Source organism: Condylura cristata, unplaced genomic scaffold, assembly GCF_000260355.1.
Source record: "Condylura cristata isolate star-nosed mole 26May11 unplaced genomic scaffold, ConCri1.0 scaffold00040, whole genome shotgun sequence".
Lineage (NCBI taxonomy): Eukaryota > Metazoa > Chordata > Mammalia > Eulipotyphla > Talpidae > Condylura > Condylura cristata.
In genome coordinates, this window is record NW_004567141.1 from 1,329,356 (window position 1) to 1,356,716 (window position 27,361).

The window sequence follows — 27,361 nt, forward strand, 5'->3', positions numbered from 1 at the left end:
AGAGTTGTTGGTGGTAGTGGTGACAGTCTCAGAAAACTCAAAGAAGAGATGAGGAAAGAACTGTAGGACTGGAAATTGGCTCCAAGTTAATTTTTGATGAAACCTTCACCAATGTACATAGAACTTTCTCTTTTACACTCTCAAATAAAATCATCTTCTTGATTATATATTAATGTAATTTCTTTTTTCGAGATGTAATTCTAATTCTCTGCCTTTGCCATAAATATGGCAATTCCATAAATTGGCTTATTTGCCAAATTGTAAGATTTATAAAGCACAGGAGCCGCATACTTTGGGTAAAGACCTTGGTGTCACCTTTGCCACCTGTGCTGATGGTGTCCCTTTGAGACTGACTGCTTCCTTGAGGAACAGATGGCAGTGAAGACAGGTGACTCAGAGGACTCCTGGTCTTCTGTGTTCAGCATGCATGGGTGGGGCAGCTCCTTCACCTCCCTAACTTTGTATTTACTACAGATAGTGTCCTAATCACTAAAGTGTTACTCAAGTTGGGAGAGTCCATTCAATTTCACATTAAATAAGTAACAAAAAAACCAAACCAAAACAAAACAAAACAAACACCTCTTTACACCTCCAAGGTGGGGAGATGATAACGCTAGCTCTACCTCCCTGGAGGGACACTTCCACCTGGATCCCAACCCCCACACTCTTGCTGTTTCTCCCTCAGGCCTGGGCCGGTTTGATGACTCTAATCCTTCTATAAAGCTTCTCCTGGAATGCTTTGCTTCCTAGGTTGGGAACTGGTAGGTGGACTTTGCCCTGCTGGACCCACGCCTAACTTCTGAATGCTGGGGGAAGGGGAAAGAGAGCTGCTGTGAACGCGGCAGTTGCATTTACTATTTTTCAGTCCTAAATAAGTGCACAATAAATACTGTCTGTCTTATAAATGATAACCTTATCCAACGCCCTGCAAAGTAACTTAAATAAACATCCCTTTTGCATATTTCAACTGCTAAAATCTAGGAAGGCAGCTTTAGTACAATTTAACCACAGCAAACATATTATATTGGTGGAATGTAGTTTGCAAAGCACCCCCGACCTCACTTCTCTGGGTACAATTTCCCCATTTTTTGAAATGCTAACCACTAACATGGATTCACAATCTTGGGTCGAGTTCCCTTCCGTTTGGAAAGACCATTTCTATTCTACGTACATGTACAGCCTCCGTTTCCATTCATTACTTCAACTAATATTAAACGGCTGTTATGTGCCAGTCCCTGTTGTAGGCTTTTCAGATTATGTAGGAAACAAGTGATCCTTGCACCTGCTGGACCTTGTCGTAGGACGAGACTAACGATGAATATAATTTTTAAAGTGATATAGTTAAGGTGATAAATACAATGCAGAGAAAGGTATCAGGCAGGAAAATGATTTGTGGAGGCCAGGGGACAGTGGAAGAAAATTCAGGGCTGACGTTCTGGCTCAGGTTGGGGAAAAGGGTGAGGAGCTGAAGTGCTACAGATTCTGACGTCGGGGGACAGGGGCGTTATTTGCTGGAGAAGGTGACGGAAGGGTGTTTGGCTTACGCAGGGGAGGTGAAGTGCAGAAAGGTATCTGGACAGATTCCTCGTTGAGAAGACTCGAGGCGGGGACCGATTTTCCAGCTGAGACGAGAAGACGCTCCGGCTGGCGGCTTCCCAACCAGGACGCGGCGGGGGTCGCAACCACTACGCCCCCAAAATGGCCTCCAGATGCCTCTCCACCGCCCGCTGGCCCACGTGACCCGCCCCGCCCACCCGGGCTGGCGACCCCCAGTTCGGGTCCTTTCGGCGGAGGCCCCGCCCCTTACTGGAAAAAGACCAATAGAAGGGAGGGTAAGGCGGGGCGGGTGGTGACGACCAATGGGGGTGGAGCTCCACGGGGAGTAACAGGTTGTTGGGAGGGGGAGAAAGGAGGGAGCGCGGAGGGACAGAGGGGGAGGGCCTGGGAGCCGCGCGTGCAGCTTCGCCCGAGCCCGAGCCCGAGCCCAACCCCGAGCCCGAGCCCGAGCCCGGGAGCGCCGAGCCCGGCTGGGGTGAGTGAAACTGGCGGGGGCAAGGGTACCTGAGAGGCCAAAACGCCCTCAGCTACATCTTTGAGGGGCGGGGGTCGAGGCGATTGGAGGTACCAGGGCACAGGTGCTGGGTTAGAGGAGGAAGGGAGGTACAGGTACGGTGGGAAGACTGATTCAGAGCTGGCTCCTACTGTAAGGTGCCAGAGGCAAGTGGTTGGGAAGGTGCCAGGTGAGGCTAAGGCTATTCCCTGGGCAAGAAAGCGTTTCAGAGCCAGGATATCTCTGGAGGTCAGACGCCGGCCCCGGGGGCAGAATTTCTCCTGGAGATCGGGGTGGTGGTGGGAAGGAATAAGTCCCAGATGGACAAAGGGAACTGCCGCCTGAGGTTCGGAGGCGTAAAGGGGAGGATTTCAGAGAAGTGCTGTTTCCTGGGGTTCGTCCCTGCCCCCACACCTGCCCTCCGCCCCCCACTGGCGATCTGAGTAGTAGGGCGGACACCTCCTGCTGACTTTAAGATAACAGAGGTGTAGACTCTTTCTTTAACCTATAGGTGAAGACAGTTGCCTCTAAGCGACACGGTAGGGCAGAACAAGAGGACACCCCCTTTTCTTTGCTAGGTGTGAAACCAAGGCTTTCTGTTTGTGCCCTGCTTTGCTTTCATGCCAGGGAGAATTTTTCCTTCTTGATTTTGAGAATGCACTCCAAGAGTGGGATGTGAGCAAGCATAAATTCCTGGACCTACAAAATGTAAATACTAGAATTACTTCTTTCTGACAAGGCTCCTTTCCGGTAGCAAATGTCAGACCCTTCCCTAAACACACACATACCCTCTTCTGTATCTCTATCTAGTTGGGTCCGTTGGGTGAGCCTTGGCAACCTAAACAGTTCCCTTGCTACCTCTCAGAACATCTGTGACATCCCACCAGGCATCCCTGATTCGGGGCATAATGGCTGTCAGAATGGCATTGCAGGACAACAGTTAGGACTCCTCAAGGAGAACCCAGAATAGGAGAACTAGCTCTTGCAGGTGTCCAGGCTGGATCAGAGGTGCACATTGGGGCCCAGACAAAACGGAGGCAGATTTCCTTGCCTTAGGCAGCTTAGGGAACCAGAGCCAGCCTTAACGTGGCCCCTTTGATGCCCTGCCTGAGGAAAGTTGTTGTAATTGGGAAATAATTAGCAGCCTCTATGTTGTAGACAGGCTGCCTGCACGTGCCTCTACACCTCGTCTTTGATCCTGGATATTTGGATATGGGGGACTGGTTCTAGGGACTGCTAATCCAGAGATTTGCCAACCCCTAAGAGAATCCTGGCTTCCTAGAACCCTTCCTGCTTTTCCCAGGCTGACCTGCACCATCACCCATGAGAAAGGTGAGGCAGGAGGACTGCTTCTCTTCATGCCAGGAAAGGGAGAACTAAGGAGCAGGGAGCTGGCCAAGGCAGTGTGGGATCTGGACTATAACTTCGGGAACTTGAGAAGGAGGGGCATAGAGACAAAGTCTCCCTGTCACACATTGGCCTGTCACTCACCCAGTTTGTGCCTCTGTTCCTCCTGCCTGTGCCCTCCCCTTCTTCTGCATCCACCTTCAGAGCCGTGGCCTTGGCATCTAGACTGGACCAAGTCCCTGCCCATGGTTTTCCCCTCTGCCTCCTCTGTGGTGTGGAATGTCTCTGGTCTGCATTACAAGCTGCTAGTGGAGTCCCTGACCCTCCCCTTCCTCTTACCTCTCAAACCAGTCCAGCCAGTTTGCAGGGGCCCAGTTTCTTGTTGTGTTCCCCTGCCACTGGCCAAGCAGCTCTATCCTGGCTCTCAGGTTTCGCCGTTTTCAGTGGACTGAGCCAGGAGTCCACTTGGAGGGGGTTCTTTTTGGAACCACACAGAACCTTCTTATCTCAGTAACTATGAGAAAACCCGAGCCAAATGATCAAGGTCATTGAGTTGTCCTTTTCTATTTTGATCATTTGCTTTCCTTGTTACCTCTAAGGGGAGTCTAATTCAGAGATGTATAAATCTGCCAATTATGTGGCCTCTAGCATATTGCCCAGCCCTGTGTATATCAGTTCTTTCTCTGCACACACCCGAACCACCCCACCCCCACTTCCGGCCAGGAGTCCAGAGACCCTGTTCCTCCTCCTCCGAAGCCAGCCACTTATGGCTGGGCTGGTGGTGATGGAATTGGGGCAGGGCAGGCTAATGAGTAACTCGGAGAAATGGCTGTCTGGTACAGGTTCGGAGTTTTCCCCTTCCCTTACTTCCCCTTCTTTGCAGGCAGGAATGGCAGAGGCAGATTTATGAAGATTAATGTGGCTGGTTCTCTTTCTAGAGTACAGCTGGTGAGGAGCACTCTGGGCACATGCCAGAGGAGGAAAAAACAGGGCCAGGGCCAGGGCCAGGCATCTGGTAAGAGCTAAGGCTCTGGATTCCATGTTGGTTGGCACTCTCGCTCACTGTTTACCTGCTTTGGGGCTTATGCAAGGCCTTGGAGCGGCCCTGTTCCCTTGGCCCCGCCCCCCTGTCCTCTGTAACTGAAGGCGGATAGGTTTCCAGTTTTCCATGTTGAATCATTTAGAGTCCTGCTTTCTGACCTGCCCAGCCCTCCTGGCCCCTAACCCATGTGTGCTAGGACTACAAGTGGTTGAGATAAGGGAGCCATTGTGACCTGGGGGTGCGCTTGCTGCTGTGTCTCAACACGTTAGTGGTGTTGCACAGGTGAGGGGCTACGTGTGCCTCTGAGCCTGGACTGGGAACTCCTTGACCTGGATCTGGAAGATCAGCAGATGCCTTGACTGGGTAGAGCTGCATCATGAATAAATCATGTGACTTCTGTGCAGTCTAGGCACATCTGGTTTCGACATCTTGACCAAATAGGGGGCGTCCAAGCCAGGAGAGGCCCAGTAAAGGAGGCAAAGGAGAAATGACTGAGAGGGGTTCGTGGGCGAATCTCCCCACTGCTGTGGAGTCTGCCTTGGTTCTGGATACACTGTCTAACAAATAACAAATGCTTTTTAACATCTACCATGTGCTAGAACCTTAGGATCAAGAGTCAGCTGAGAGCCTTTGCCCTCCAGGAGTTTATGATCTAGCTGTGGAGTCAGACAGGAAAGCAATCATCACTCCAATAAAAGTGTATAACTAAACCCAGGCAAACTCAGTGAAGGACAACTGTAGCACATACAATGCAGATCTGACCTACTTTGTGGGAGGGGATGGTCAGGGAAGGCTTCTCTGAAGAAAATGAGTCTTCCTGAGAACCCGGTGAAACCAGGAAGTTCCTGTTGAAAGGCACAGTGCCTGTGCAGGGTGTCCTCTTGTCAGTTATGGGACAGGTGTAAGCATTCATGTGTTATATCTTATGGTTTCCCCTCTTTTTATAAGAGTGGAACCTAAATAAATAAAACCCCAAAACCTTAAGTGTATAACTTGATACATTTTTACAGTGTTATAACCTCATGTAATTATTATCTAATAACCTAATGAGCTATTATCATGAGGTAATTTTACAGAGTCCTATTTTATAGATGAGGAAGCTGAGGCTCAGGAAGGCTGTGACTTGCCCAAGGTTATGCACATCTAGGGAAGAGCCGAGCGAGTATTCCTAACTTTAGTACAGGCCTTTTCTACTGCATGAGGCTTCCGGAGAACTTGCCTGCTTGCCCTGAAGCTTCTTTTCTGGTTCCATTTTTTTTTTAATTTTTATATTAGCTTATTGTTACATATTTCTGTGCATTTTTCCATCTCAGTTGCAATCCCCTTGAGTTCTGGTTCCATTTTTTACTTATATTGCAACATAGTGTCCTGCCGATTAAATATCTTGATCTTTGGAAGAACCAAGACAATGCTTGGTCAAAGCCCTTCCCTATGACCAAATGCTGGAAGGAGGTGTGTGTGTGTGTGTGTGTGTGGGTGTGTGTGTGTGTGTGTGTGTGTGTGTGTGCGCGCGCGCGCTTTGTGTTCATGGATGGGCCTTAAGGTGGTTTACCTACCTCTTGAGATGTCTATGGTTAGTTTGTGTGGGTGGTCTCCCGGGGTGGGGAGAGTGCATTGCTTTCCAAATTCTCCAGTGGGGTTTCACCACCAAAAAGGTAAAGAACCATCACCTATAAAGGGCTCCTCCCAGGGCCTGTCTCTGGAGGGGAAGGGTTAGGAATGCTTGGAATGCTGTCCTCCCACAGCATACAGTTTCCCCCACTAAGCCCTTGCTTATACAGAGCTTGTCCCCTTGCTCCCCACCCAGTTATCCTGGGCTCCCTAGTTCTTCTACAGTCTCTGTGACGGCCTTGCCCAGTTTCTCAAGGAGGCTGAGCTGGGTGTTTGTGTTTCTGTGTGACCCTGTAAAAGGATCTTCTTCGAGTTTGGTAATATGCTCTGGTGGAGATTAGCAGAAGGGCTGGGAAGCTGGATTTCTGGTTTGATCAGAGGAGAACCTCTCCTCAAGTTCCTGGAGCCAGAGCGTACCTGGGTACATTCCAGTTGCTGACTCTGAGCTTGGGAATGCGGACCTGGGACCTGACCCATGGGGAGTCTTGGCTCTGGCCCTCAGATGGGATAAGTCTGCCTGGCTTGGGCCCCCAGGGATTGGCACTCTTAAACATTGCTTAAGTTCTATTTTTTAATAGATATAGTTCTAAACTCAAAAGGACAAAAAGATTTATAGTAGAAAACCAATCACTCCTATCCTTGTCCCCAGCCCTCAGTTCTCCTAACACAGAGAAAGCTCTACTATCAGTTTCTTCGCGTATTCTCCCAGAAGTGGGGTGGCTTTTCATTGGAGGTGGGGCAGGCTGGGAAAGGCACATGATGGTTCCGCATGTGTGTCTTCAAACTCTTGACAAAGCCATACTCTGCTGTCTATATCAGAGGAAATGGTTCCATATCAGTGGGTCTCAAAGCATGGAGTGTGACCAGTAGCATCAACCAGCATCAACTAATTAGAAATCCCAGTCCTTGGCTGCCCCCTCAGACAACTGAATCAGGAAGTGGGAGAGGGCACAAGGTCCAGCAGTCTGTTTTAACAGGCCCTTTGGTTGATTCTGCTGATAAGATAAAGTGTGACAATCACTGTACCAGATAGAAGGATCTGACAGGGCAGGTGGCACTTCCTGGGTTTGTTTCCACTCTCGCAGCCTTAAACATGTTCCCCATCTTCTAGCACCCCCTCCCCCTTCCACGGAGCAGACACCCACCATGACTGAATCCCGCGGCCCTGTAGACCACGGAGTCCAGATTCGCTTCATCACAGAGCCAGACGGTGATGCAGAGATGGGCACCCTCCATCGTGCTCGACGCCCCGCGAAGGATGCCAGAGCCAGTACCTATGGCGTGGCAGTGCGTGTGCAGGGCATTGCTGGGCAGCCCTTTGTGGTGCTCAACAGTGGAGAGAAAGGTGGTGACTCCTTTGGGGTCCAAATCAAGGGGCCCAACAACCGAGGGGCTCCAGGAGCTCTGAGCTCCCACTCAGAAATCCCTGAGAACCCCTATTCCCAGGCCAAGGATTTTGCTGCCCCCTCTCATGGCAGCATGTCTGATGAGGAACCTGGGGCCCACCAGAGTGGAAGGCTGCTCCGCTCCCAGTCCCACGCCTCACTGACAGACCCTGCTCCTCTGGGTCCGAGCAACAGGAGCACCAGCCTGCTGGAGCTGGCCCCTGAAGGGAGCACCATTGACACTGCTCCCCTGTCGTCAGTGGACTCCCTCATCAACAAGTTTGACAGTCGCCCTGGGGTCCAGACACGGGGCCGCACTGGCCGCCGCATGCGGGCGCTGCCCCCGGAACAGCGTAAGCGGAGCCAGAGCCTGGACAACCGGCTCCCACGGGACACCCTGGAGGAACGGGAGCGCCGGTCCCCCAACCACTGGACCCCGACCACAAAGCAGGACCACCACGCAGGCAGCTCAAAGCAACCATCCCAAAGCCAGAGTCCTTTCAGCAGTCTCAGCCGCTCCCATCGGACCCAGGACTGGGTTCTTCAGAGCTTTGAGGAGCCGCAGGGGAGAGCACAGGACCCTGCCATGCTGCAGGTTAGACCTCACCCTTCTCAGCCCTGGGACCTCTTGTTGATTCATATAGACTGGGACAAAAGTCTGCACCCTCTTTCTCCCCTCTATACCTCCAGAGGTGGTAGTCACTTGTACAAGAGACTTCCCTGGGAGAGACTCTGAAGGGACTGTGACATCACCACTCCCAAGCATGCCTTGCCTCACCATTAACTGTGCCTCTGTCACCAGCACCGGCTAGGGCTGCAGCATACGTAAAGGCAGGCTCAGGGGATACCCAGTACCCCCATTCTTCCAGGGTGTCCCATAGGAGTCAATGCCCCTTCCAAAAATCCCTTTATCTCCCGCTCAGCAGTGCAAGTTAGCAGGGAAGTAACTTTCCCAAGACACGCACTCTTTCTAAAGTAAATCATTGACAAATTCTAGCACATTAACTGTCATTAGTAACAAATTACTGGGACAAGCTGCTTGAGATCCGGTTGAAGAAAATCTGGTTTGACCCAGCAGCGGCAGTGTGTCCGCTGGGCCTGCTCCCTCGCCTGTGGCCCAGGCCTCCAAACTGTTGCCTCTTTATCCCACATCCGGGTCATGCACCTGGTTTTAAAAATCCTGGCTCCCTCCACTTCATCTGAATCCCTTGCAGCCTTCTGACTTCTTTTCCTTGGGCTTCCCCTTTTGTAGTTCAAATCAACTCCAGACCTCCTTCGCGACCAGCAGGAGGCAGCCCCGCCAGGCAGCGTGGACCATGTGAAGGCCGCCATCTACAGCATCCTCAGGGAGGGGTGAGTGGGTCATGCCCCTCTCTTTTCTTTCTTTTAGCCATGTTCTCCATCTTCCCTCCTCTTTGCTCTTCTCTTGTCCCTCTACCTCTTCCCCTCCTAACCTTTGCTTCTGTCCTTTGATTCTCCAGAAGCTCAGAAAGTGAAACCTCAGTGAAGAGGAAGGTCAGTTTGGTGCTGGAACAGATGCAGCCCCTGGCGGTGAGTGGCCTCTTGGTGAGTCGGGGTCAGGGTTAGGACTTTGGGATCTGGATCTGGACTCACTTCCTCCCCTGAATGTTTCTGTCAGGTGACTTCTGGTTCTGCTAAGGCCCTGGCAGGGCAGGGTGAACTCACTCAGAAAGTGGCGGAGCTACAGCAAAAGTTGGAGGAAGAGGTGAAGGTGAGGAGAGGCTAGAGAGGTGCAGAAGGGGTGAAAATTCAGAGGAAAATCCTGGGTTGGGGTCGGCTCTTCTGAGTGATGGAAGGAGCCCCTATGTGTCTCGCGAGCTGAGACGGGTGCGCTCTCTGGAGCTTCGAGAGGAGGAGCATGCTCAGCAAGCTGTCCAGCTACTTTCTGTAACATTTCCTTTTCCACAGTTTGCTAATTCTATTGTTGAGCAGATTACTTACTTCAGTTCTTTTCATCATCACTTAATGATGGCAACAATAGTAATTGTCATTTAATAGCATCATTTTTTATAGTAGCTACTGTTCTGAGTAATTTGTAGTAATGATAGTGACTATGTTAGAAGGCACCCTGGGCCCTTTTATGATGAGAAAGTGGAAGGTCAGAGAGGTTGAGTGAGTTGCTCAAGGTAGCACATTCCGGAGTAGGAATTTAAAAATTCAAGTCAGTTTTATTCTAAAGTTTTTCTGCTTCCCTCACCCCCTTTTAAATACTGCTTCTGCCTCTCACAGTATTTATTGTGTTATTTGTAGTTGGTGTTCGGTAACTGTTAAATTGTAACCCCCTTTGTTTCCTCCAAGAGACAAGTATATTGAGTAAGTGGTGGGTTGTAAAATCAAACTGAGCTCAAATCCTGTTACCCATACTTGTTTACTGTATAACTGATTTGGATAGGTTCTTCAACTGTTCCAAACCTATTTCCTTAACCCGCTGTGCCACCAGGGAGGGCCCGCTGGAGGTGTTTTAAACACTCACAGAAAACCAGGACTTGTTAGGAAGATTTAAAATACAGATGTAACAATGTTTCTATCAACTGGGGACCATGTATACAATGTGGTCCCTATATAGCCTGGGGTATCATGGGGTATAATGTCTAGCTAGGTTTGTGTGATGTTTGCACATTGATGAGATCACCTAATGACTCATTTCTCAGAGTGCATTTCCCAGCATTAATTGACACACGACTAATATATTTATATGCAGAGTCCCCAGGACAGTGCCTGTCATATAGTATCAGTAAAAGGTAGACATTCCCATTTTTCTGTGCTCTGAGGATTTTCCCTGCTCCTCCACCTGCTTCACTCTAATTTCCTTTTCCAGAAGCGGCAGAAGCTGGAGCCATTCCGGGCAGGGCTGGAGGAGCAGCTGGAGGAGAAGACAGAGGAGTGCATCCGCCTGCAGGAGATGCTGGAGAGGAAGAAGGGGGAAGCTCAGCAGAGCACCAAGGAGTGAGTGCTGCTGATGGAGCATGAGGGCCACTTGGGGTACTGAGGGGCATAGAGTGAGATCTCCAGAAGCTGAAAGGGGCTGAGAGAAGTGGCTTAAAAACTGGCCCTTTCTCTTTACCTTCCCTGTTAGTAATGGTGATAGTGCATGGGTTAGCTAGCTCCTTGGGGTGCCTCTGTGCCTCTGGTTCCTTATGTGGAAAATGGAGTTCGTAGTAGTACCTGTCTACAGGATTGTTGTGATGACTCCGTCATCCATTCAGCAGGTGTTTTTGCAGTGAATGCAGGGTGACAGGCATGAATCTAGATTCCTGGGGCCCTCAGAGAACTGTACAGAAAAGCCCTGCTCTCTAGATGCAATGTCTGGTGACGGGGAACAGACAGTAAACAATAAATGTAGCATGTGAGTAAATTTGTACTAGGTGAGAGGGTGATAAATAGAGTAGGTTAAAGCGGATCACATGGGCTGCATTGTGACAGGTTGTAATAGCAAATCAGGTAGTTGGGGGAAGGCATGTTAAAGTTTAAACATAGACTGGAAAGTTTACTTTTTTTTTTTGGTAGGAGGTTTTAATGAAGTAAGACATATGTTTAGAAAACTGCCTGACACATGCTCAATTATGTTATCTATAACTATTAGGCTCCAGAACGTGAAGCTTCTCCTGGATCAGAGTGAAAGGGTCCGGCGTGGGCTAGAGATGCAAGTGATGGAGCTACAGGACAAGCTGAAACAAGCCCAGGGGTCCGACTCTTCAAAGAAAGCACTTATGAAGGTGGGGAGCAGTATTGAACCCCATCTTGTTCCTCCTTTCAGATAGAGCATGCTCAAGTCTCCCCAAAGTCTGGGGAGTAGGTAGTGTAATACAGATATCTCTGAGAGTGTGTTTTCAGGCCAACTTTCTGGTGGGTGGGACTAGGGCCCCAGAATGGTGAGCTTTTTTTATTATAACTAGATATCTTGGAGGACAGAGAGCACCTGGTACTGTGCTTAACCTGGTGCTCAATAAATATTTTCTGATTGACTAAATGAGTGAATGAATAGAAGGTGGATCCTAACTAACATGATGACTTCTGTACTTCTCCCTTCACTTTCCCCAGGACCTGTTAGAGAGTCGGGAGCTTCTGGAAGAAGTCTTAGAGGGGAAGCAGCGGATAGAGGAGCAGTTGAGGCTGCGAGAGCGGGAGCTGACGGCCCTGAAGGGGGCCCTGAAGGAGGAGGTGGCCTCGCGGGACCAGGAGGTGGAGCATGTCCGCCAGCAGTGCCAGCGAGACACAGAGCAGCTTCGCCGGAGCATGCAAGATGCGACCCAGGCATGTGACACAAGTGGCGGACTGGAAGGGCTGCCTTGGGGCCTTAGTATTTTTGGACTTTTCATGTCTACAACTGGAGCTTCCCCTAGGGGACACATATAAAATATGATGAAAACCGTGGCCAGGAAACCTCCATGGATAGAGGGAGAACACACAGGCTGGCATGTGTGTGTGTGACCAGCATCCCAAGGGGAAGTTATGGGGGGACCAAGAAGGGGTTTTCTGTAGATGATGGAGAGGTGGATTATAACTTGGGGAGAGAACCGTCTGCTAGCACGGAATCAGAGTGTGCAGCTGGCGCACCGGACCTGAGCTGCCCCTTCTCCATTCACAGCTTGGCTTAAGTGAGCTCTTCCCGTGGAGCCTCCTGGCCCCTTACTCTCCTCTTCCCTAGGACCAAGCAGCTTTAGAGGCTGAGAGGCAGAAGATGTCGGCCCTGGTGCGTGGGCTGCAGAGGGAGCTCGAGGAGACCTCAGAAGAGACAGGGCATTGGCAGAATATGTTCCAGAAGAACAAGGAGGAGCTTAGAGCCACCAAGCAGGAGTAAGGACCTTGCCCCTCCCAAAAATATTAATCTGTAGTACTTTAATCCCTTTCTACTCATGCTGTGCTCTACTCTTCTACACAGCCACCTTCTTCCCTCCTGAGAGTGAGTGCCCCATGTATTGGACTCCAGGGAGGTGTTTTTGCTATCCTGCTGCCCTCTCCCAGACAAGCAGACTAACACTGACCCCTTTTCCTTTTATTTTACCTTGCTGGGCTCAGACTTATGCAACTGCGGATGGAGAAGGAAGAGATGGAAGAGGAGCTTGGGGAGAAGGTGGAGGTCTTGCAGAGGGAATTAGGGCAGGCCCGAGCTGGGGCTGGAGATGCTCGCCAGATGGAGGAACTCAAGAAGGTAACGAGGGGCATAAGACAGGTGGGGGTTATAGGCACCTGCCTTGCTTCCACGAGCACCTCCCCACTGTCTCATGTGGTTCCTTTCAGGCCCCACCTGCCTGTTCAGCTTTTATCTTTTCTCAGCCTGCTGCTGCAGAGTGCGGGTTTCCTCCCTGAGTGTAGCAGTTTCTAGTGGAAAGGACTCTCAGTGCCCAGATTGGGTTATAGCCAGAGGCTGCTGGCCACCTCCCAAGGGACCTCATGGCAACAGCTTTTAGGTGGATTTGTGAAACACAAGGGTTATTTTTGCAAGGCCTGGAACCTTATTTGGTCAGTGTAGCAAGAGCTGCTCTGTCTCAGGGACTCATTAACTACATTTTGGAAACAAATGTTTACAGTTAGAATGCCAGTTTGTTAGCCTACAATGAAGTATTGTCACATGGACAAGAACACTTGCATTGGCATGGCCAGCTGACCCATGTGGAAAGCCAAATTGTAACTTGAAGGCTGCTCAGGGAGTAGAGAATCTTGACATGAGGCGTTTAAAAAGGCCTGATGTTTAACATTTCAGCTCCCCACTCACCAAGACATGGCCTTGGAGGGGAGCGGTAACACTTGAAGTTCATCAGAGAGACCCTCTCTGGTCTTTCCTTTTCCTTTCTTTTAAATCCTCTTTATAAAATCAAACATGAATGATACTCCAAGAAAGATAAGGTAATAAAACAGAGGTGAATACAAATACTTTCCTCATGTTTCTAAAATTGTCGAAAACAGTTAATTATTTTGGGTGATTTTTGTTAATTTTAGGGAATTTACAACTTATGGTCTGAGGATCCTTTGAGTCTACATTTCCTTGATTCATTTTCCTGGATATGTAATAGATGCTGCGTTAACCAGTATTAATTAATCAAAGCTTATTTAGCATGTCTATAACATGACATTATTTGAATCAAGGATCGTTTAAAGTCTGTTCACTATATTATCTGGCATAGTGAACTTAGACATTCCTCTGAATAATTTCAGTTGATATTTATTGTGCCAAAATAAAAAAAGGTATTAACTAGCGTTTCATGTATTTCATATGTTGTTTGTTTTAGTAAGTATTTGAGCAATAAACAAAATATACATTAGGAAACAGATTAAGCAAGTCCAATATGGACCACATACTGTGTTTTTCTTCTTTTTGTTAATATCTCTGTGTTATATAACCTGTCAAACTAATTATGGTACTTTCTGAATTTCAGAAGAACATAATAGCTAATTAATTAGAACCAGAAACTCACTTTTTTTTTTTAAAGATTATTTATGCATACAGAACTGGGGCACAGGCCAGAGGTGCAGAGGGTGAAAGGATTTATCGGAGACAGAGTGGAGAGCAGAACAGACAGATTGAGGAAGTACACTGCCGAGGGATGCAGTGGGCCATATGGATCTCCTCCGGGGCAGGCAGGGACCGAACCAGCACTGAAGCGGCTGCCTCTAGCTTGCAGTGCTGCACTTTAACCCACCGCACCACCAGGGAGGGCCCCTCACTTAATTTTTTTAAAAAAGAAGTCAGAGTGGCACAGTATACAGTGTATCATATATCTTCACTTTTCAACATATTATTTTTTTTAATCTAACAATCCTGTTGTATCCATATTATCATCTGCTCTCACTCCATCTAACTTTAATGCAGATTTAGTATGTAGCATAAAATTCAGCATTTTAAAGTATAAATTTAGGGCCCTCCCTGGTAGGGCAACAGGTTAAAGCATAGTACTGTGAAGCTGTCCACAGCCACTGCAGTATGAGTTCCATTCCCGCCAGGGAGCTGACCACGTATAGCACACCAAACCTCTCCTTTCCTGCCTGCCGCTCCCCTCAGCAGTGTTTCAGTACATCTGCCTGCCCTACTCCTGACTCTGTCTCTGGTGAAACCTCTCACCCCCCACACCTCGGGCCTGTATCCCAGTTCTTGTATATATAAATAAGTCTTAAAAAAATAAATAAAGTATATAATTTAGCAGTATATTTTGTAGTATATTCACAGAACTATACAACCATTACTACAATCTAACAACAATATTTTCATAACCCCCCAAAATAACTCATTCACAGTGACTACTTCCACCCCTTTATAACTACTATGGTTGTGCCTATTCTAAGCATTTCATAAGTGGACTCATCATTTATGTTTGACTTCTTTTATCTAGCACAGCATTTTTTAAGGCTTATCGATGTTGTAACACAAGTATTTAAGGCTTATCGATGTTGTAACATAAGCATTTTTTAAGGCTTATTGATGTTGTAATGAAGTATTAGTGCTTCATTACTTTTCATGACTGAATAGCATTCCAATGTGTGGATATGCCACATTCTATTAACAAATTAATTGAATGGATTTCTTTTAAGATTTATTTATTTATGCATATAAGAACTGAGGTACAGGCCAGAGGTACAGGGAGTGAAAGGATTCACCAGAGACAGAGTGGGAAGCAAAACAGGGAGATCAACTAAAACATACTTCTGAGGGGGCCAGGGGGCGAGACAGTAGAGGTCTACTGCACCATCTGGGTAGTCTGAGGTAGATCCCTGCCATGTGGCCAGGGTCAAGCTCGTGTGTGTGTGTGTGTGTGTGTGTGTGCGTGCGTGTGTGTGTGTGTGTGTGTGTACCTTCAAAGTGCTGCAATTTAACCCCTTGTGTCACCAAGGGGATTTGAATCATTTCTATAGTTTAGCTATAATGGACATTCATGTATAAGTTATATATGAACCCTCTTTCACTTCTTGCATATTTATATATTAGTGGAGTTTCTGGGTCATATAGGAAAGATGGTTAACTTTTTGAGCAATTGTCAGATCGTTTTTGCAAGGAACCATGCCATTTTAGGTCTCCCCGCACCCAAAAGTATGGGAGCACGATGGTTCTTCATATTCTGGTAGCCCATGCTGGGTCTCTTTGCCTTGGCACATTTCCTTTCCCTTTTAGGAGCTGCACCAAACACAGGAGGAGCTGAAGGATGTGCAGGCAGAGCAGCAGAGCCAGGAGGTGGCTAGGCGACACCGGGAACGGGAGTTGGAGAAGCAGCTGAGGGCTGAGGCCGATAGAGGCCGGGGCCTCGAACAGCAGAACGTCCAGCTGCAAAAAACTCTCCAGCAACTCAGACAAGAATGTGAAGAGGCTTCCAAGGCAAGGGGAGTGGGCACAGGGTTTAGAAGGTGGAGACTGAGGGGACTGGAGGGCTGAGGAGCCAGAGGGCGTGGAAAATTACCTGTCCTGGTATGTACAGACCAGATCCTTGGTCCTGTGTGTGGTTAAAAGCAGCCAGGATTTGGTAGGGGGAGGCACGTGGTGGCACTTGCTGTATCGCTGTAGGGTTGGGTTCTCAGGGGAGCCTGTCATTGGTGGTACTAATCCTCGTTAAGGTTTTAATCCTTGTGAGCTCTTTGGATGACTTTCCTGGGGGTGGCCCGTGACCCTGAGCCCTGGGGTCTGAGCCGCCTTCCCTGAACTGGACGCAGGCTCAGCTGGCAGCAGAGGCAGAGGCTGCAGTGCTGGGGCAGAGGCGCACGGCAGTGGAAACGACGCTTCGGGAGACCCAGGAGGAAAATGATGAATTCCGACGGCGCATCCTGGGTCTGGAGCAGCAGCTGAAGGAGACGCGAGGGTTGGCGGAAGGAGGGGAAGTGGCGGAGGCCCGGCTTCGGGACAAGCTGCAGCGGCTGGAGGTCTGGCTTCCTCCTGGCCCTTCTCCTCTCATCCTGGCTTAACACTCAGCCCTAGCTAGGTTCTGCTTTGCCCTTAGTGTGCTGCTTTTCACCTCCCCAACCTTGTGTTCCCTTTGGGTTCATTTCCTGGAGCGCGCTTTGGTGTGAATGTCCCAGCCTTTGCACTGGTATTTTTGTCTAATCTTCCACCTTTTGCTTGTTCTGTGTCTTGATTTCTTTGTTGGTTCCTTTGAGCCTGTTTTCATTGCCCACCTTTTTTATAAATACCTCTCTTTCTTCCCGCCTCCCTCTACTTATCTCCAAAAAGCCTTGAGCCCAAGCTTTGCCCCTCCTCAGTCCAGCTCCCCTCATCTCCTCCCCCTCCCAGGCAGAGAAACAGCAACTAGAGGAAGCCCTGAATGCATCTCAGGAAGAGGAGGGGATGCTGGCAGCAGCAAAACGGGCACTAGAAGCGCGGCTGGAGGAGGCCCAGCGGGGGTTGGCCCGCCTAGGGCAGGAGCAGCAGGCTCTGAACCGGGCCTTGGAGGAGGAGGCCAAGCAGCGGGAGGTGCTCCGGAGAAGCAAGGCTGAGCTAGAGGAGCAGAAGCGCCTGCTGGACAGGACTGTGGACCGCCTGAACAAAGAGGTGGGGTACTGGGCGGCCCAGGCTCCTAGGCAGTGCCAGGAGGTGAGGGGAGCAGGAGCATGGTGCTGCTTTCCTTAAGTTAGTCGTTGGGGATGCCAAGGCCAAGTCATCAGTGTGGCCTCCTTCCTGTCTCCCATCAGCGTTTTGCTCCCTGGAGTTTCTGAGAGTCTAAGGGATTCTCCCCTAGAAGTTGGTAAGAAATTAAAATTAAATTAGAAATTTAAATCATCATTGGTAGAATTTTGTATTAGGAGAAAGAAGAAAAGGAAATCTTTTTTTTTTTTTTTGAGGTAAGGTTTTCCTCCTAATCTTTTTTTATAAAGCTAGAACAGAAAAGGCCTCCCTGATGGTACAAGGGGTTAAATCTCTTCACTCTGAAGCTATCAGCAGCTGTTGCAGCACCAGTTCAAACCCTGGCCAGGGAGGTGAGCTACATGGCGCAGCAGACCTCTCCTGTCTTCACCCACTGCTCCCCTCAGCAGTGTGTTTCAGAAGATCTGCCTGTTTTGCTTCCCACTCTGTCTTTGATGAATCCTGTCACCCCTCAACCCCACAACTCTTGCCTACACCCTAGCTCTTACATGCATAAATAAATAAAATAAATCTTTAAAAAAACAAAAACTAGAGTAAACACCTAAAGTTTCATCATCAGTTGCAATGTATAGCATCTCTGAAAATCGGTATATGTCAGTTTCTTTTTGTTTTTAAAGATTTATTTATTGGGCCCTCCCTGGTGTCTCGATGGGTTGGAGTGCTACCATGAGAAGCTAAGCTGAGCCATGGCAGCTTCAGTGCATGTTCGATCCCCACCCCTAGGTGACTCACATGGCGCAGCAGACCTCTCTGATCTCCCACTGCTCCCCTCAGCAGTGTACTTCATTGATCTGCCTATTCTGCTCCCCACTCTGTCTCTGGTGAATCCTCTCATGACCCCTGCCCCTCTGGCTATACCCCAGTTTTTATTGCATAAATAAATAAATTTTTTAAAAAAAAACAGAGTGGGGAGCAAAACAGGCAGATAGACAAAATAAACTGCTGAGGGGAAAAGCGGGTAGGACAGGAGAGATCTGCTGCGCCATGTGGGTCAGCTCCTGGGCCAGGGATTGTACTCACACTGAAGCGGCTATGGCTAGCCTGCAGTGCTATGTACCAACCTGTAGTACTACTAGGGAGGGCCCTATGTCAGTTTATTATAACTGATGTTATTATAACTGATGGTATGTCGGTAATTCATTTGGCAGATTTATTTTTCCCTTACTGGTTCATTAAACCCAGGTTTGTTGAAATAAGGTTATTTCAAGTTAACCTTTCAGCAGGCACTATTGTGAGTACTTTATATAATTAACTGTCATAATTCTCACAACCACCTTCTGATATAGCTATTACTATCACATTTTACCACCGGGGAACTGAGATCCACATAAGTTAACTAACTTCCCTATAGACACACAATAATAAATGGCAGAGCCAAGCTTTGAGCCCAGGCAATCTATGTATTAAGTAGCCATTCTAGGGTCCTGGCCAAGAAGGAGTAAGAGAGGGCTGCTTTGGCAGAAGGAAGACCCTGGCAGGTTCTCTTGGGAGTTTGGGCCCTGAGGAAGGACAGAGACATAGTCAAGAGGCACAGTATTGACAACTGTCTTTTCTCTGCATCTCAGCTGGAGCAGATTGGAGAGGACTCTAAGCAAGCCCTACAGCAGCTCCAGACCCAGTTGGAGGATTACAAGGAAAAGGCCCGACGTGAGGTGGCAGACGCCCAGCGCCAGGCCAAGGAGTGGGCCAGTGAGGCTGAGAAGAACTCTGGGGGGCTGAGCCGGCTTCAAGATGAGGTAGGGGCCTAAATGGCAGGAAGGTGGGAACTCTGCCAGTGTTGTTGGTCTGTAGGCCATTTCCTCTTAACTCAACTTGTGACCAAGGAACCCAGGGACTCAGGTTTAGGTTTAACCACTTAGACATAGTAAGGTGGGATGCAGGACAGTTGTCCATCTGAGGTACAGACAACAGGGGATGTGTTGTCAGTGGAACAGCAATATTCCCTCTGTTAATGCTATAGAGCCACCTGGAGGAATGAAAAAAAAAAAAAAAAAAACCAATACAGGTTTACCTCACAAACAGAGAACATTCCTTTTGGTAGGTTATTTTGGGGGGTCTTGGAACCCCCTCAATTAAAATATTTAACTTTACTTTTTTTTTTTAATTTGATAGGTTACCCCCAAAGTAACCTACCAAATCATGTGAAAGGAATGTCCTATTTTCAGATAGTAGGGGAAACCTTTACCTAAGCTATTTCCCTTACCACTTAAATCATAATCCCTGGGACTGGGGCCCAGGATTGGCAGTCTGGAAATTCCTCAGGTGGTTGTAATTTGTGTAGAAACTTTTAAAACAATAAAGAAAATGAGCTACAAGTCAGCAATGTTTCTTGCCTCAGTGGCAGACTGCTCCCAGCCCTCAACTCCCACTTCCCTCTTCCTAGCCTGAGCTCTTGCATTTTTCCCTTGTGCTCAGACCCAGAGGCTCCGGCAGGCACTGCAGGCATCTCAGGCTGATCGGGACACTGCCCAGCTGGACAAAGAGCTGCTGGCCCAACGATTGCAGGGGCTGCAGCAAGAGGCAGAGAACAAAAAACGCTCCCAGGATGACAGGACCCGGCAACTCAAGGGCCTTGAGGTGAAGACAGTGTGTGACATGTGGCTAGGAGAAGGCAGGAGGGTTCCAAATCCTGGCACAGTGGGACTCTATGGAGACAGGTGCCAACACAGTCCAAGTCTCATGGTTACTATTTGACTACAGTATTTTTAAGCAGTTTTAAATTAATTTATGGGTCATACATAATTAATTTATGGATCACATAGAAATTAGCTTTCTGACTTGTTTTATACATTTGAAAATATGATAATGCTGAGCTCTAGTTTTGTGTTTTCGGCAGCAGTTGCTGAAGCTAAACTATGGCTTCTCTCCTTTACCGTGAACAGTGAGCCACAATTTGCTATATTTGGCAATAATAATAAAAATAATACCAATAACAATAGCAACAGTAGCAGCAAACACATATATTTTGCTGCTTGCAGCACTTTTAAGACTCAGAATAACCCTATAAAGTCAGGATATTTTCTCCTTACAGTCTGGGAAAACTGAGACAGAGGGAAGTTAAGCAAATTGGGGATCTGATATCTAAATGCAGTAGGTCCCAGAACCTACCCATTAGCCTCTACCTGGTACTATCTGGCTTGAATGTGCTCCCCAAATCTATATCCTGCCAACTCTCTCATCTCAGCCTTGGCCCAGACACTTGGTGTTTGTCTCTGTTTTCCCACCAGGGAAGCAGGGCCATCCCTATTGGGGCTTGTCATCCTGGCAACAGCCAAGTCCAGAGCTTGCCTCTCCCCTTCCCCTTGATACTGTACCTGGTCAGCAGAGGGCGCTAGCTCCAAGGCGACGCTGGACCAGGGGCGACCAGCAGGTTATAGGGATGATGGAAAGAGAAAAGTCTGTGGAAGCCAGGGTTTGAGCGGTCCTGGTTTGAGTTTAGCATTCTGGTGTCCAGCATTCGGGGCAGAAGTAACCTGTTTTTCTGCCACAGGAAAAAGTCTCACGGCTGGAAGCGGAGTTGGATGAGGAGAAGAACACTGTGGAGTTGCTGACAGCACGGATGAATCGTGGCCGGGACCAGGTAGCCCTTTCTGTACTCCTCATCTGTCTCCACCCTGACCATGTAAAAAATTAGCCCTCACCTTTCATAATCTGGAGAGTTCTACCTGTAGAACCTGTGCATACCTGGCTTTATTTTCAGGGTCTTTTCTGACTTGGGAAGAGTTGGTAGGTTTTATTGGGTGGAAAGAAGCCAAGAATTTGAGTGGAGGGAGGAATCTTGCTGGCCTGGACTCTCTCTGACTTGAGTCCATTCAGAAAAGATGCTTGAAGACATTGATTTCTTAGTTGCCTGAGAATTTGGGGGTTCAGAGCACAACCTACAGTTACTTTGTTCCGCTTGGTTCAGCTTGCTGGTTTGTTATTCGCCCTCCCCAAGTTTGATGCCTTTCACTTATCCCCGCCAGATGGACCAGCTAAGGTCAGAGCTCATGCAGGAGAGGTCTGCTCGGCAGGATCTGGAGTGTGATAAGATCTCCCTGGAGAGACAGGTGAGAGGGGTGGGAAGGGAGTGGATATGATCTCAGGAGGTGGGCAGAATGAGTATGGAAGAGATCAGAAGTGGAGGGGTAATCACGGGGGCAACCTGTCCCCCTTAGAACAAGGATTTGAAGAACCGGTTGGCCAGCTCAGAAGGTTTCCAGAAACCCAACGCCAGCCTCTCTCAGCTTGAATCCCAGAATCGGGAGTTGCAGGAGCGGCTGCAGTCTGAAGAGAGGTGATATGAGCCCCTCCCCATCTCTCCTATGGGGCTTTTCTTCTCTGGAACTACTTCATCTTCTACCTTAGACATGGCCAACTTGGCCTGACCTTTTAAGAAACTTTCTCTTGATAGAGAACAGGACAGTTGCAGAATTCTGAAATGTGAATGACCCCCAGTTCTTTCTGTCTGCCCTGGATGCTCCCTAGTCCCTGTCTAAGGGGGGTTGAGGGGGGTCACTCAAGACTGAGAGGAGTCCTTGGAGGCAGCGGGGAACCAAGTAGGGATTCCTTTAAAAGTGGTAACAGCCTGCCCTGTCTTTTTAGGGAGAAGACAGTTCTTCAGTCCACCAACCGAAAACTGGAGCGGAAAGTCAAAGAGCTGTCCATCCAGATTGATGATGAGCGACAGCATGTTAATGACCAGAAAGACCAGGTGAGATGGTAACCAGGACCAAGCAACCATATGGAAAGTATTTACTTTGCATTTGCTCGAAGACAAGGAAGGCCCTAGTTCCTAGGTTCTAAACTTAGCCCTGCCTTGTGTAAGGATAGAGAGACTAGACTGAAAGGACTGATTAGAATGGTCATTGAGCACATGTATTTTTGTGCTTAGGAGGTGCTAGGCGCTCTTTCTAAGTGTCAAGTATGTATTAACTCATTTAGTCCTCAAGACAAACCCACAAGGTCAGGTGACTTGCCTAGGGTCACAAACATTTTTACTAGGGGCAACAATCCCTTGTCAGGATTTCTGCAGAGGAGGGTCCCAGGCTATAGTGGGGTGCTTTTCTAATGTGGGTACTCGGTATCCTGCCCAGCTAAGCCTGAAGGTGAAGGCTTTGAAGCGGCAGATGGATGAAGCAGAAGAGGAAATTGAGCGACTGGATGGCCTAAGGAAGAAGGCCCAGCGCGAGCTGGAGGAGCAGCATGAAGTCAATGAGCAGCTCCAGGCCCGGATCAAAGCCCTGGAGAAGGACTCCTGGTACGGGCTGCTCACAAGGATAGTAGGGCAGGAAGGGAATGGGCTCTCCTATGCTGGATGGGAAAGAGAAGCTGTAAGGTGGGATTTCGTAGTCGTGCATTCCTGGCTGGAAGCCAGTCTGATTATCTTTTAGTATCTCAGCCCCCATCCTGTAGCCCATGTCCCCAAATTTCTGATCAGTGAGAAGCATTAAGTCTTAGAAGACCTAGGAGTTGTTTTAGCATGGAAAGGATGACTGTCTTAATCTTTCTTTCGCCCTCCCTGATCAGTATTCTCTCTGACTCAGGCGCAAAGCTTCCCGCTCAGCTGCAGAGTCTGCCCTCCAACATGAGGAACTGAGCTCAGATGAGGAATTCGATGGTGTCTACGACCCTAATTCCATTGCCTCGCTGCTTACTGAAAGCAATCTTCAGACCAGCTCCTGTTAGCTAAAGATCCACAGGGACCCAGAAACCAGGATCGAGGCCTATCCTGATCAGCCTCACTCTGTCCTGCCTAGTCTCAGATTCCCCATCCCTTTTGGGGAGCGGAGAGGGACGCCGCTGTTGGGACTTAAGACGGGGGAGGGATGTGAGTGGTAGGGATGAAAAAAGCAACAACACTAAGCTGGTTGACAGACTTTCCCTTACCGCTGGAGTATTGGGTATTTTAGGCCAACCGAGTCCTTAAGTGCTTAGCCCTCCGATTGCTCCCTCTCAGGAGCAGGATGCTCAGCATGTAGGGGGCTTGAGCACAATAGGAAGGAAGAGAAATTGCCATGTATATAAAGCTTTATTTCATTAGCCCTTAACGCCCAGGCTCAGGGATATACCTATGTGATTCTGCTCCCTTGACTCCTGCAAACCGCTTCCTTCCACTTGGGAGCAGGGTGAAGAGAATCCTGTGATGGACACGCTGGCGTGGCCCCATGTACTTCTTAGAAGCACCTCTTTGCACAGCCGTGGCACCCATGTGGTAGTCCTCGTCTCCCTCCATTCCTTTTGTTTTCTTTCTACAAGCTAGTCGGTCCAAGGGATCCTTTCTGCTTCTCTTCCTATCTTCATCATTCTTACCTTTCTTTCCTCTCAGTGCCTTAGTCAAGGCAAGGAAATAAGGACACTCTCCTTGCCTCTTACACCTGCACGTTCATACCTCTCCAAGGACCAGTCTTTCCCTACCTGGGGCCCTCAGCCTTGCATGCTGCCCCAGTGACCGACTGAAATGAGAGCTGCTAGCTCTCTGCCAATGAGCCCTTGGGAGAGGGACTCTGGTAGGGCCGTAATACGGTGGTAGGGCCTGGTTCTGCTCAGGGTTTCCACTCTTCCCCTTTCCTTATTTGACTATAGATGTGTTTTATAAGGTGGCTGTACCTGGGAACCCTGACAAGTTTGAAAAGTAGAAGGTCACAGTCTTTGTGGTCTTCCTTGAGATTTCTCTAACCAGATGTGCCCAGCCTCAGTAGGGAACCAAAAGAACCTTATTATCTCAGGAGTTTGGACTTGATACTTCCTGGCTGGGGCTAGAGCGTGACTCTCGGTAGAGATGAGAAGAGCAGTGGAGGATTTACTCTTTATGTTTTAGGGTGAGCCAACCTTTGGTGGGGAGGAGATAAGGGAGATGAGTCACCTCTCATTTCCTAAGCAGGTTCGATGAAGAACCTGGGGAAAGAAGGCAGTTCTCACCAATGACTTGTAATATCATGATTTTAGAAAAAAATCATCTTCTACAAATGAGATAATCTCTCCCAATCCAATTCAGCCTTGATTTTATTTAAATTAAATATTAAAAAGTATATGTCTATATTAAAATCCTTGGCGTGTCTTATTTTTTCTGGGTTTATTTGGAGGTACAAGTAGTATGAAAAAGCTGTTTACATCAAAACTGGAGTTCTCTTTACTTTGTAGATGCCCCTTACAACAGATCAGATGGATTCCAGGGAACCTGGAAATCCTTCTTGAACAAACTTCTAGGAATAGTAAGGCCAGTAAATGGCTTCTTAGAGGGTTGGAGGAGAAAGACCAGAACTGTGTTTTATTCCCCTGGAACAGAGGGATATTCCCTAAAATTCACCTCCCAGGCACCTAACCCCCCATCTCCGTTCCTACCTGGCATGGTACTCGGTCATTATCTCTACCCTTGTGTTTCTTGAAGAGGGAGCTAGGTGTTCACCAGGGCTTCGTAACGGGTTCGGAGGTGCTACCCACTCAGAGCGGGTCAGATCTGCCAGCTATCCCCGCTGCCTCTTACCAGTGGGGCAGACACCCAGAGCACAGCTGAGCTGGGGGAGGCTTCCAGCTCTTCTTTCCAGACCTTTGAGATGCTAACCTGTGCTTGGGGAGTAAATACCATTGGATCAGTTGATGCACATCCTTTTTCAAGACTACAAATTTCCTTTTAAGGCAACGAGTCCCGCCTCTCCCAACCATATAAGGTCAGCTTTGGTATAATAGCTTCTGCAAAACAAGCCTCACCCAGAACCAAGCAGCCTTTGACTTAAGCCTGGGCTACCTGCCAGGGAAGGGCACCTGCCAGACTGGCTTAGGCCAGTCTGAGTGAGTTGGCCCTTGCATTTCCATGGTGGAGGAAACGTTTGCTCAGCCTCTATATATGGAAGGAAGAATGAATGTATGGACGCTTTTTCCCCAACTCCTCGTTATCTAAAGAGAGGCGGGATGATTTTCTCTTACCGAAATTTATCTTAGAGGCGAAAAGAGGAGACAAAGATTGATGATGACTGCCTGAAGTGCAACCACACTTCAGTTACGCAGATTCAGCTCGCTCCCAAATCCCACCTTTACGGAAATTTGAGAGCGCGGGCGGCCAAGTCCTGGACCATCTGGGCCACGCCTGCTACGCTTTTTAGCTCGCTCTGATTGGTGAGTGGCGCTGTCGGGGAGTGTCCTGAAAACATCCCCGCCCATAACGTGCCTATACAAGGGGGCGGTTCCTTGCGCACTCGCCTAGTGGGACCCGGACCGCAAACAAGAGTGTTGTCGTCGGTGCTGTGATCCCTGCGGAAAGAAAAGAAAATGAACGGGACGCGCAGCTGGTGTACTACGGTGGACGTGCACCCGGAGGGGCAAATTGAGGTAAGAAAAAGAGGCAGCCCAGCCCCCGGGATGGGTGTGCTCAGCTTCTAATTCCGCCCCTCGGGTGCTTTGCGCGGAGGTCGTTCACCACCTGGTGCCGCGCTCAGAGCGCGTACCGAGCTTCAGAAGGAGCTCCGCTCTCTTTTTCTGCCGTCCCACGGAGGGCAGTGGGAGTCTTGGGGTGTCGCGACATGACTCTTTTGAAGCTCGAGGACTCGGTGTCCCCGCCCTTTGGGAGGACACTGCGGCTTCTGCCCGGGACTCGACGCCGGTTAGCAGCGCGCGTCACCCGGTGTCCTGTGGACTGTAGATTGGGTCGTGGGAGACCCAGTTGCAGGGCTGGGATCCCTGCGCTGCTTTGGACTTTGTGTCCTCACAAGGGCGATTAGGTTTTTCCGTGGTCCTGGCAACCTCAGAGGCCCTTCGGAGATTTCCTGGTGCTTTGGGTGATCGATAACCAGACAAAGGGTAGAGAGTGAAATCCTTGGCTTTGGCTAGAGTTTGGGGGCGATAGGACGCCAGCGACGCGGAGATCGACCTGAGACTCTGCCTTTCGCTAGGATGGTTAAAGCTGTCCGCTTGGGGGTCACCTCTCGGCTTAGGTTTCTCCTCCCCCACCCCTTGCATTTCTCCGGCTTCCCTCCGCCTATCGGCCGGCGCTTAACTTCCTGGGACGGGTTGTTGGTTTTGCTTCCGTCTCCAGCCTCCAAGCTCTGGGCTAATAGTGGATGAAGGGGTGCCAGAAACTAGGTTGAGAAGGGAAGGGAGGTGAGTCACTTCTGGACCGAGTGAGGGTCGGGGAGAAGGTGCTAACCCATCTGCCCTGTTGCCTTTCACCCCCTGGCTCCCAGTCCGTGCTCATCTGTTGTTCCTTCTCAAGAGGCTGAGGGTGGTAATTAGCGATTGAATGTTTTAGGCTCTGCTGGAGAATTAATTCAGAATGTGTGAACACTGTTTCATCTAGTTCCAAGCTACTGTTGAGAATGAAGTGGGACGCAAGGTGATGTGGAATTTGTATCCCTCCCTCCTTCTACACTGAATCTCTTTCCCCTCCTCTCTTCTTGTCTCAGCCTGCCCTGAGGTAGAACTAACCCAGGGGCACCTGGATTATAGCTCTTTCAGTTGCTCATTTCAAGTTGAGGGTACAGATGATCACTTAATACTATCCACAGCAACTGCTCCATTTCTGCCCAGACTGAGTGTTTCTACCACACAGGTCTTGCTGCTGCTCACCAGTCCTCCAGTTCTAAGTCTTCTATAGACTGCTGCTCCTCTATCTCTGGTATGCTGAGAAGATGGGGAATAAATCTGTCCCCTGCTGTGTCATCCCCAAGTCTTGCTCCCCGCTCTTGCTCATTGTGTTGGAATGGTTGAGGCAGGGGAAGAGGTATGAGGAAAATAAAGAAGAGGGCTGTTTTAGCTCCTTTTTTACTTGCTGTAGAAAAGAGATATTAATACCAAGACCTCAGCAGTTTTCAGAATGAATTAACATCCTCTTTCATCCCTTTATGTTTGACTGCTTGTCTGGCAGGCCCATAAGAGTCAGTAGGGAGTTAGTGAGTACAGAAATCAGTCTCTAACCATAGATTATATTACTTCAAGTTGAGAATGAGATTGTCACTACCCAGATATGTCTTGGAGACGTTCCTCAGTTCTTAAGGAAGGTTAGGAGATGGTAAACAATCAAGCAGTCAGAAGACAGGCTTTGTCCTGGATTCCACTCCTCTGAGCCAGCCAGCCCAGATAGAATTTATGACTCTGGATAGTCCCCAGGAAACTGTCATATATTTACCCTACTGAGCGAATGAATGTTCAGGGCATTGTGCACAGTGAGTGATAAATAAATATACAAATGTTCCTTTTGGTGTCAATAATGTAGACCGTTTAAGTGGGTGGCGTGTCCGAGAGGCAGTCAGGAGCTGGGACTTTGCTGGTCACCAGCTAGGCCATTTGCCTGAGTTCACCACGTCCTTCTAGAAGGACATGGAAGTATGGCTGACATGCTCTCTGGGTTATTTTTATTGTCCGAGGCAGAT

At 48.9% G+C, this 27,361-nt stretch overlaps 2 protein-coding genes across 3 annotated transcripts in view; both read left to right on the forward strand.

Moving 5' to 3' along the window:
• Positions 1-3,399: 3,399 nt before the first annotated feature.
• On the forward strand, positions 3,400-23,972 carry CGN (cingulin). The gene is made up of 21 exons (XM_004693689.2): positions 3,400-3,410; positions 7,181-8,030; positions 8,688-8,788; positions 8,917-9,001; positions 9,075-9,167; positions 10,275-10,402; positions 11,040-11,172; positions 11,498-11,710; positions 12,105-12,253; positions 12,476-12,608; positions 15,561-15,761; positions 16,094-16,300; positions 16,668-16,925; positions 18,584-18,754; positions 19,434-19,595; positions 20,509-20,598; positions 20,984-21,067; positions 21,176-21,294; positions 21,603-21,711; positions 22,094-22,257; positions 22,544-23,972. Coding segments are annotated over exons 1-21 (3,594 nt in total). The 5' UTR covers positions 3,400-3,408; the 3' UTR covers positions 22,686-23,972.
• Positions 23,973-25,202: 1,230 nt separating this feature from the next.
• TUFT1 (tuftelin 1) overlaps positions 25,203-27,361 on the forward strand; it is a 37,881-nt gene continuing 35,722 nt past the window's right edge. For both annotated transcript variants that reach the window (XM_004693690.2, XM_012733431.1), the window contains exon 1: positions 25,203-25,325. In XM_004693690.2, coding sequence (XP_004693747.2) covers positions 25,266-25,325 — 60 coding nt within the window. In that variant the 5' untranslated portion in view covers positions 25,203-25,265. The remainder of the gene's footprint in view (positions 25,326-27,361) is intronic.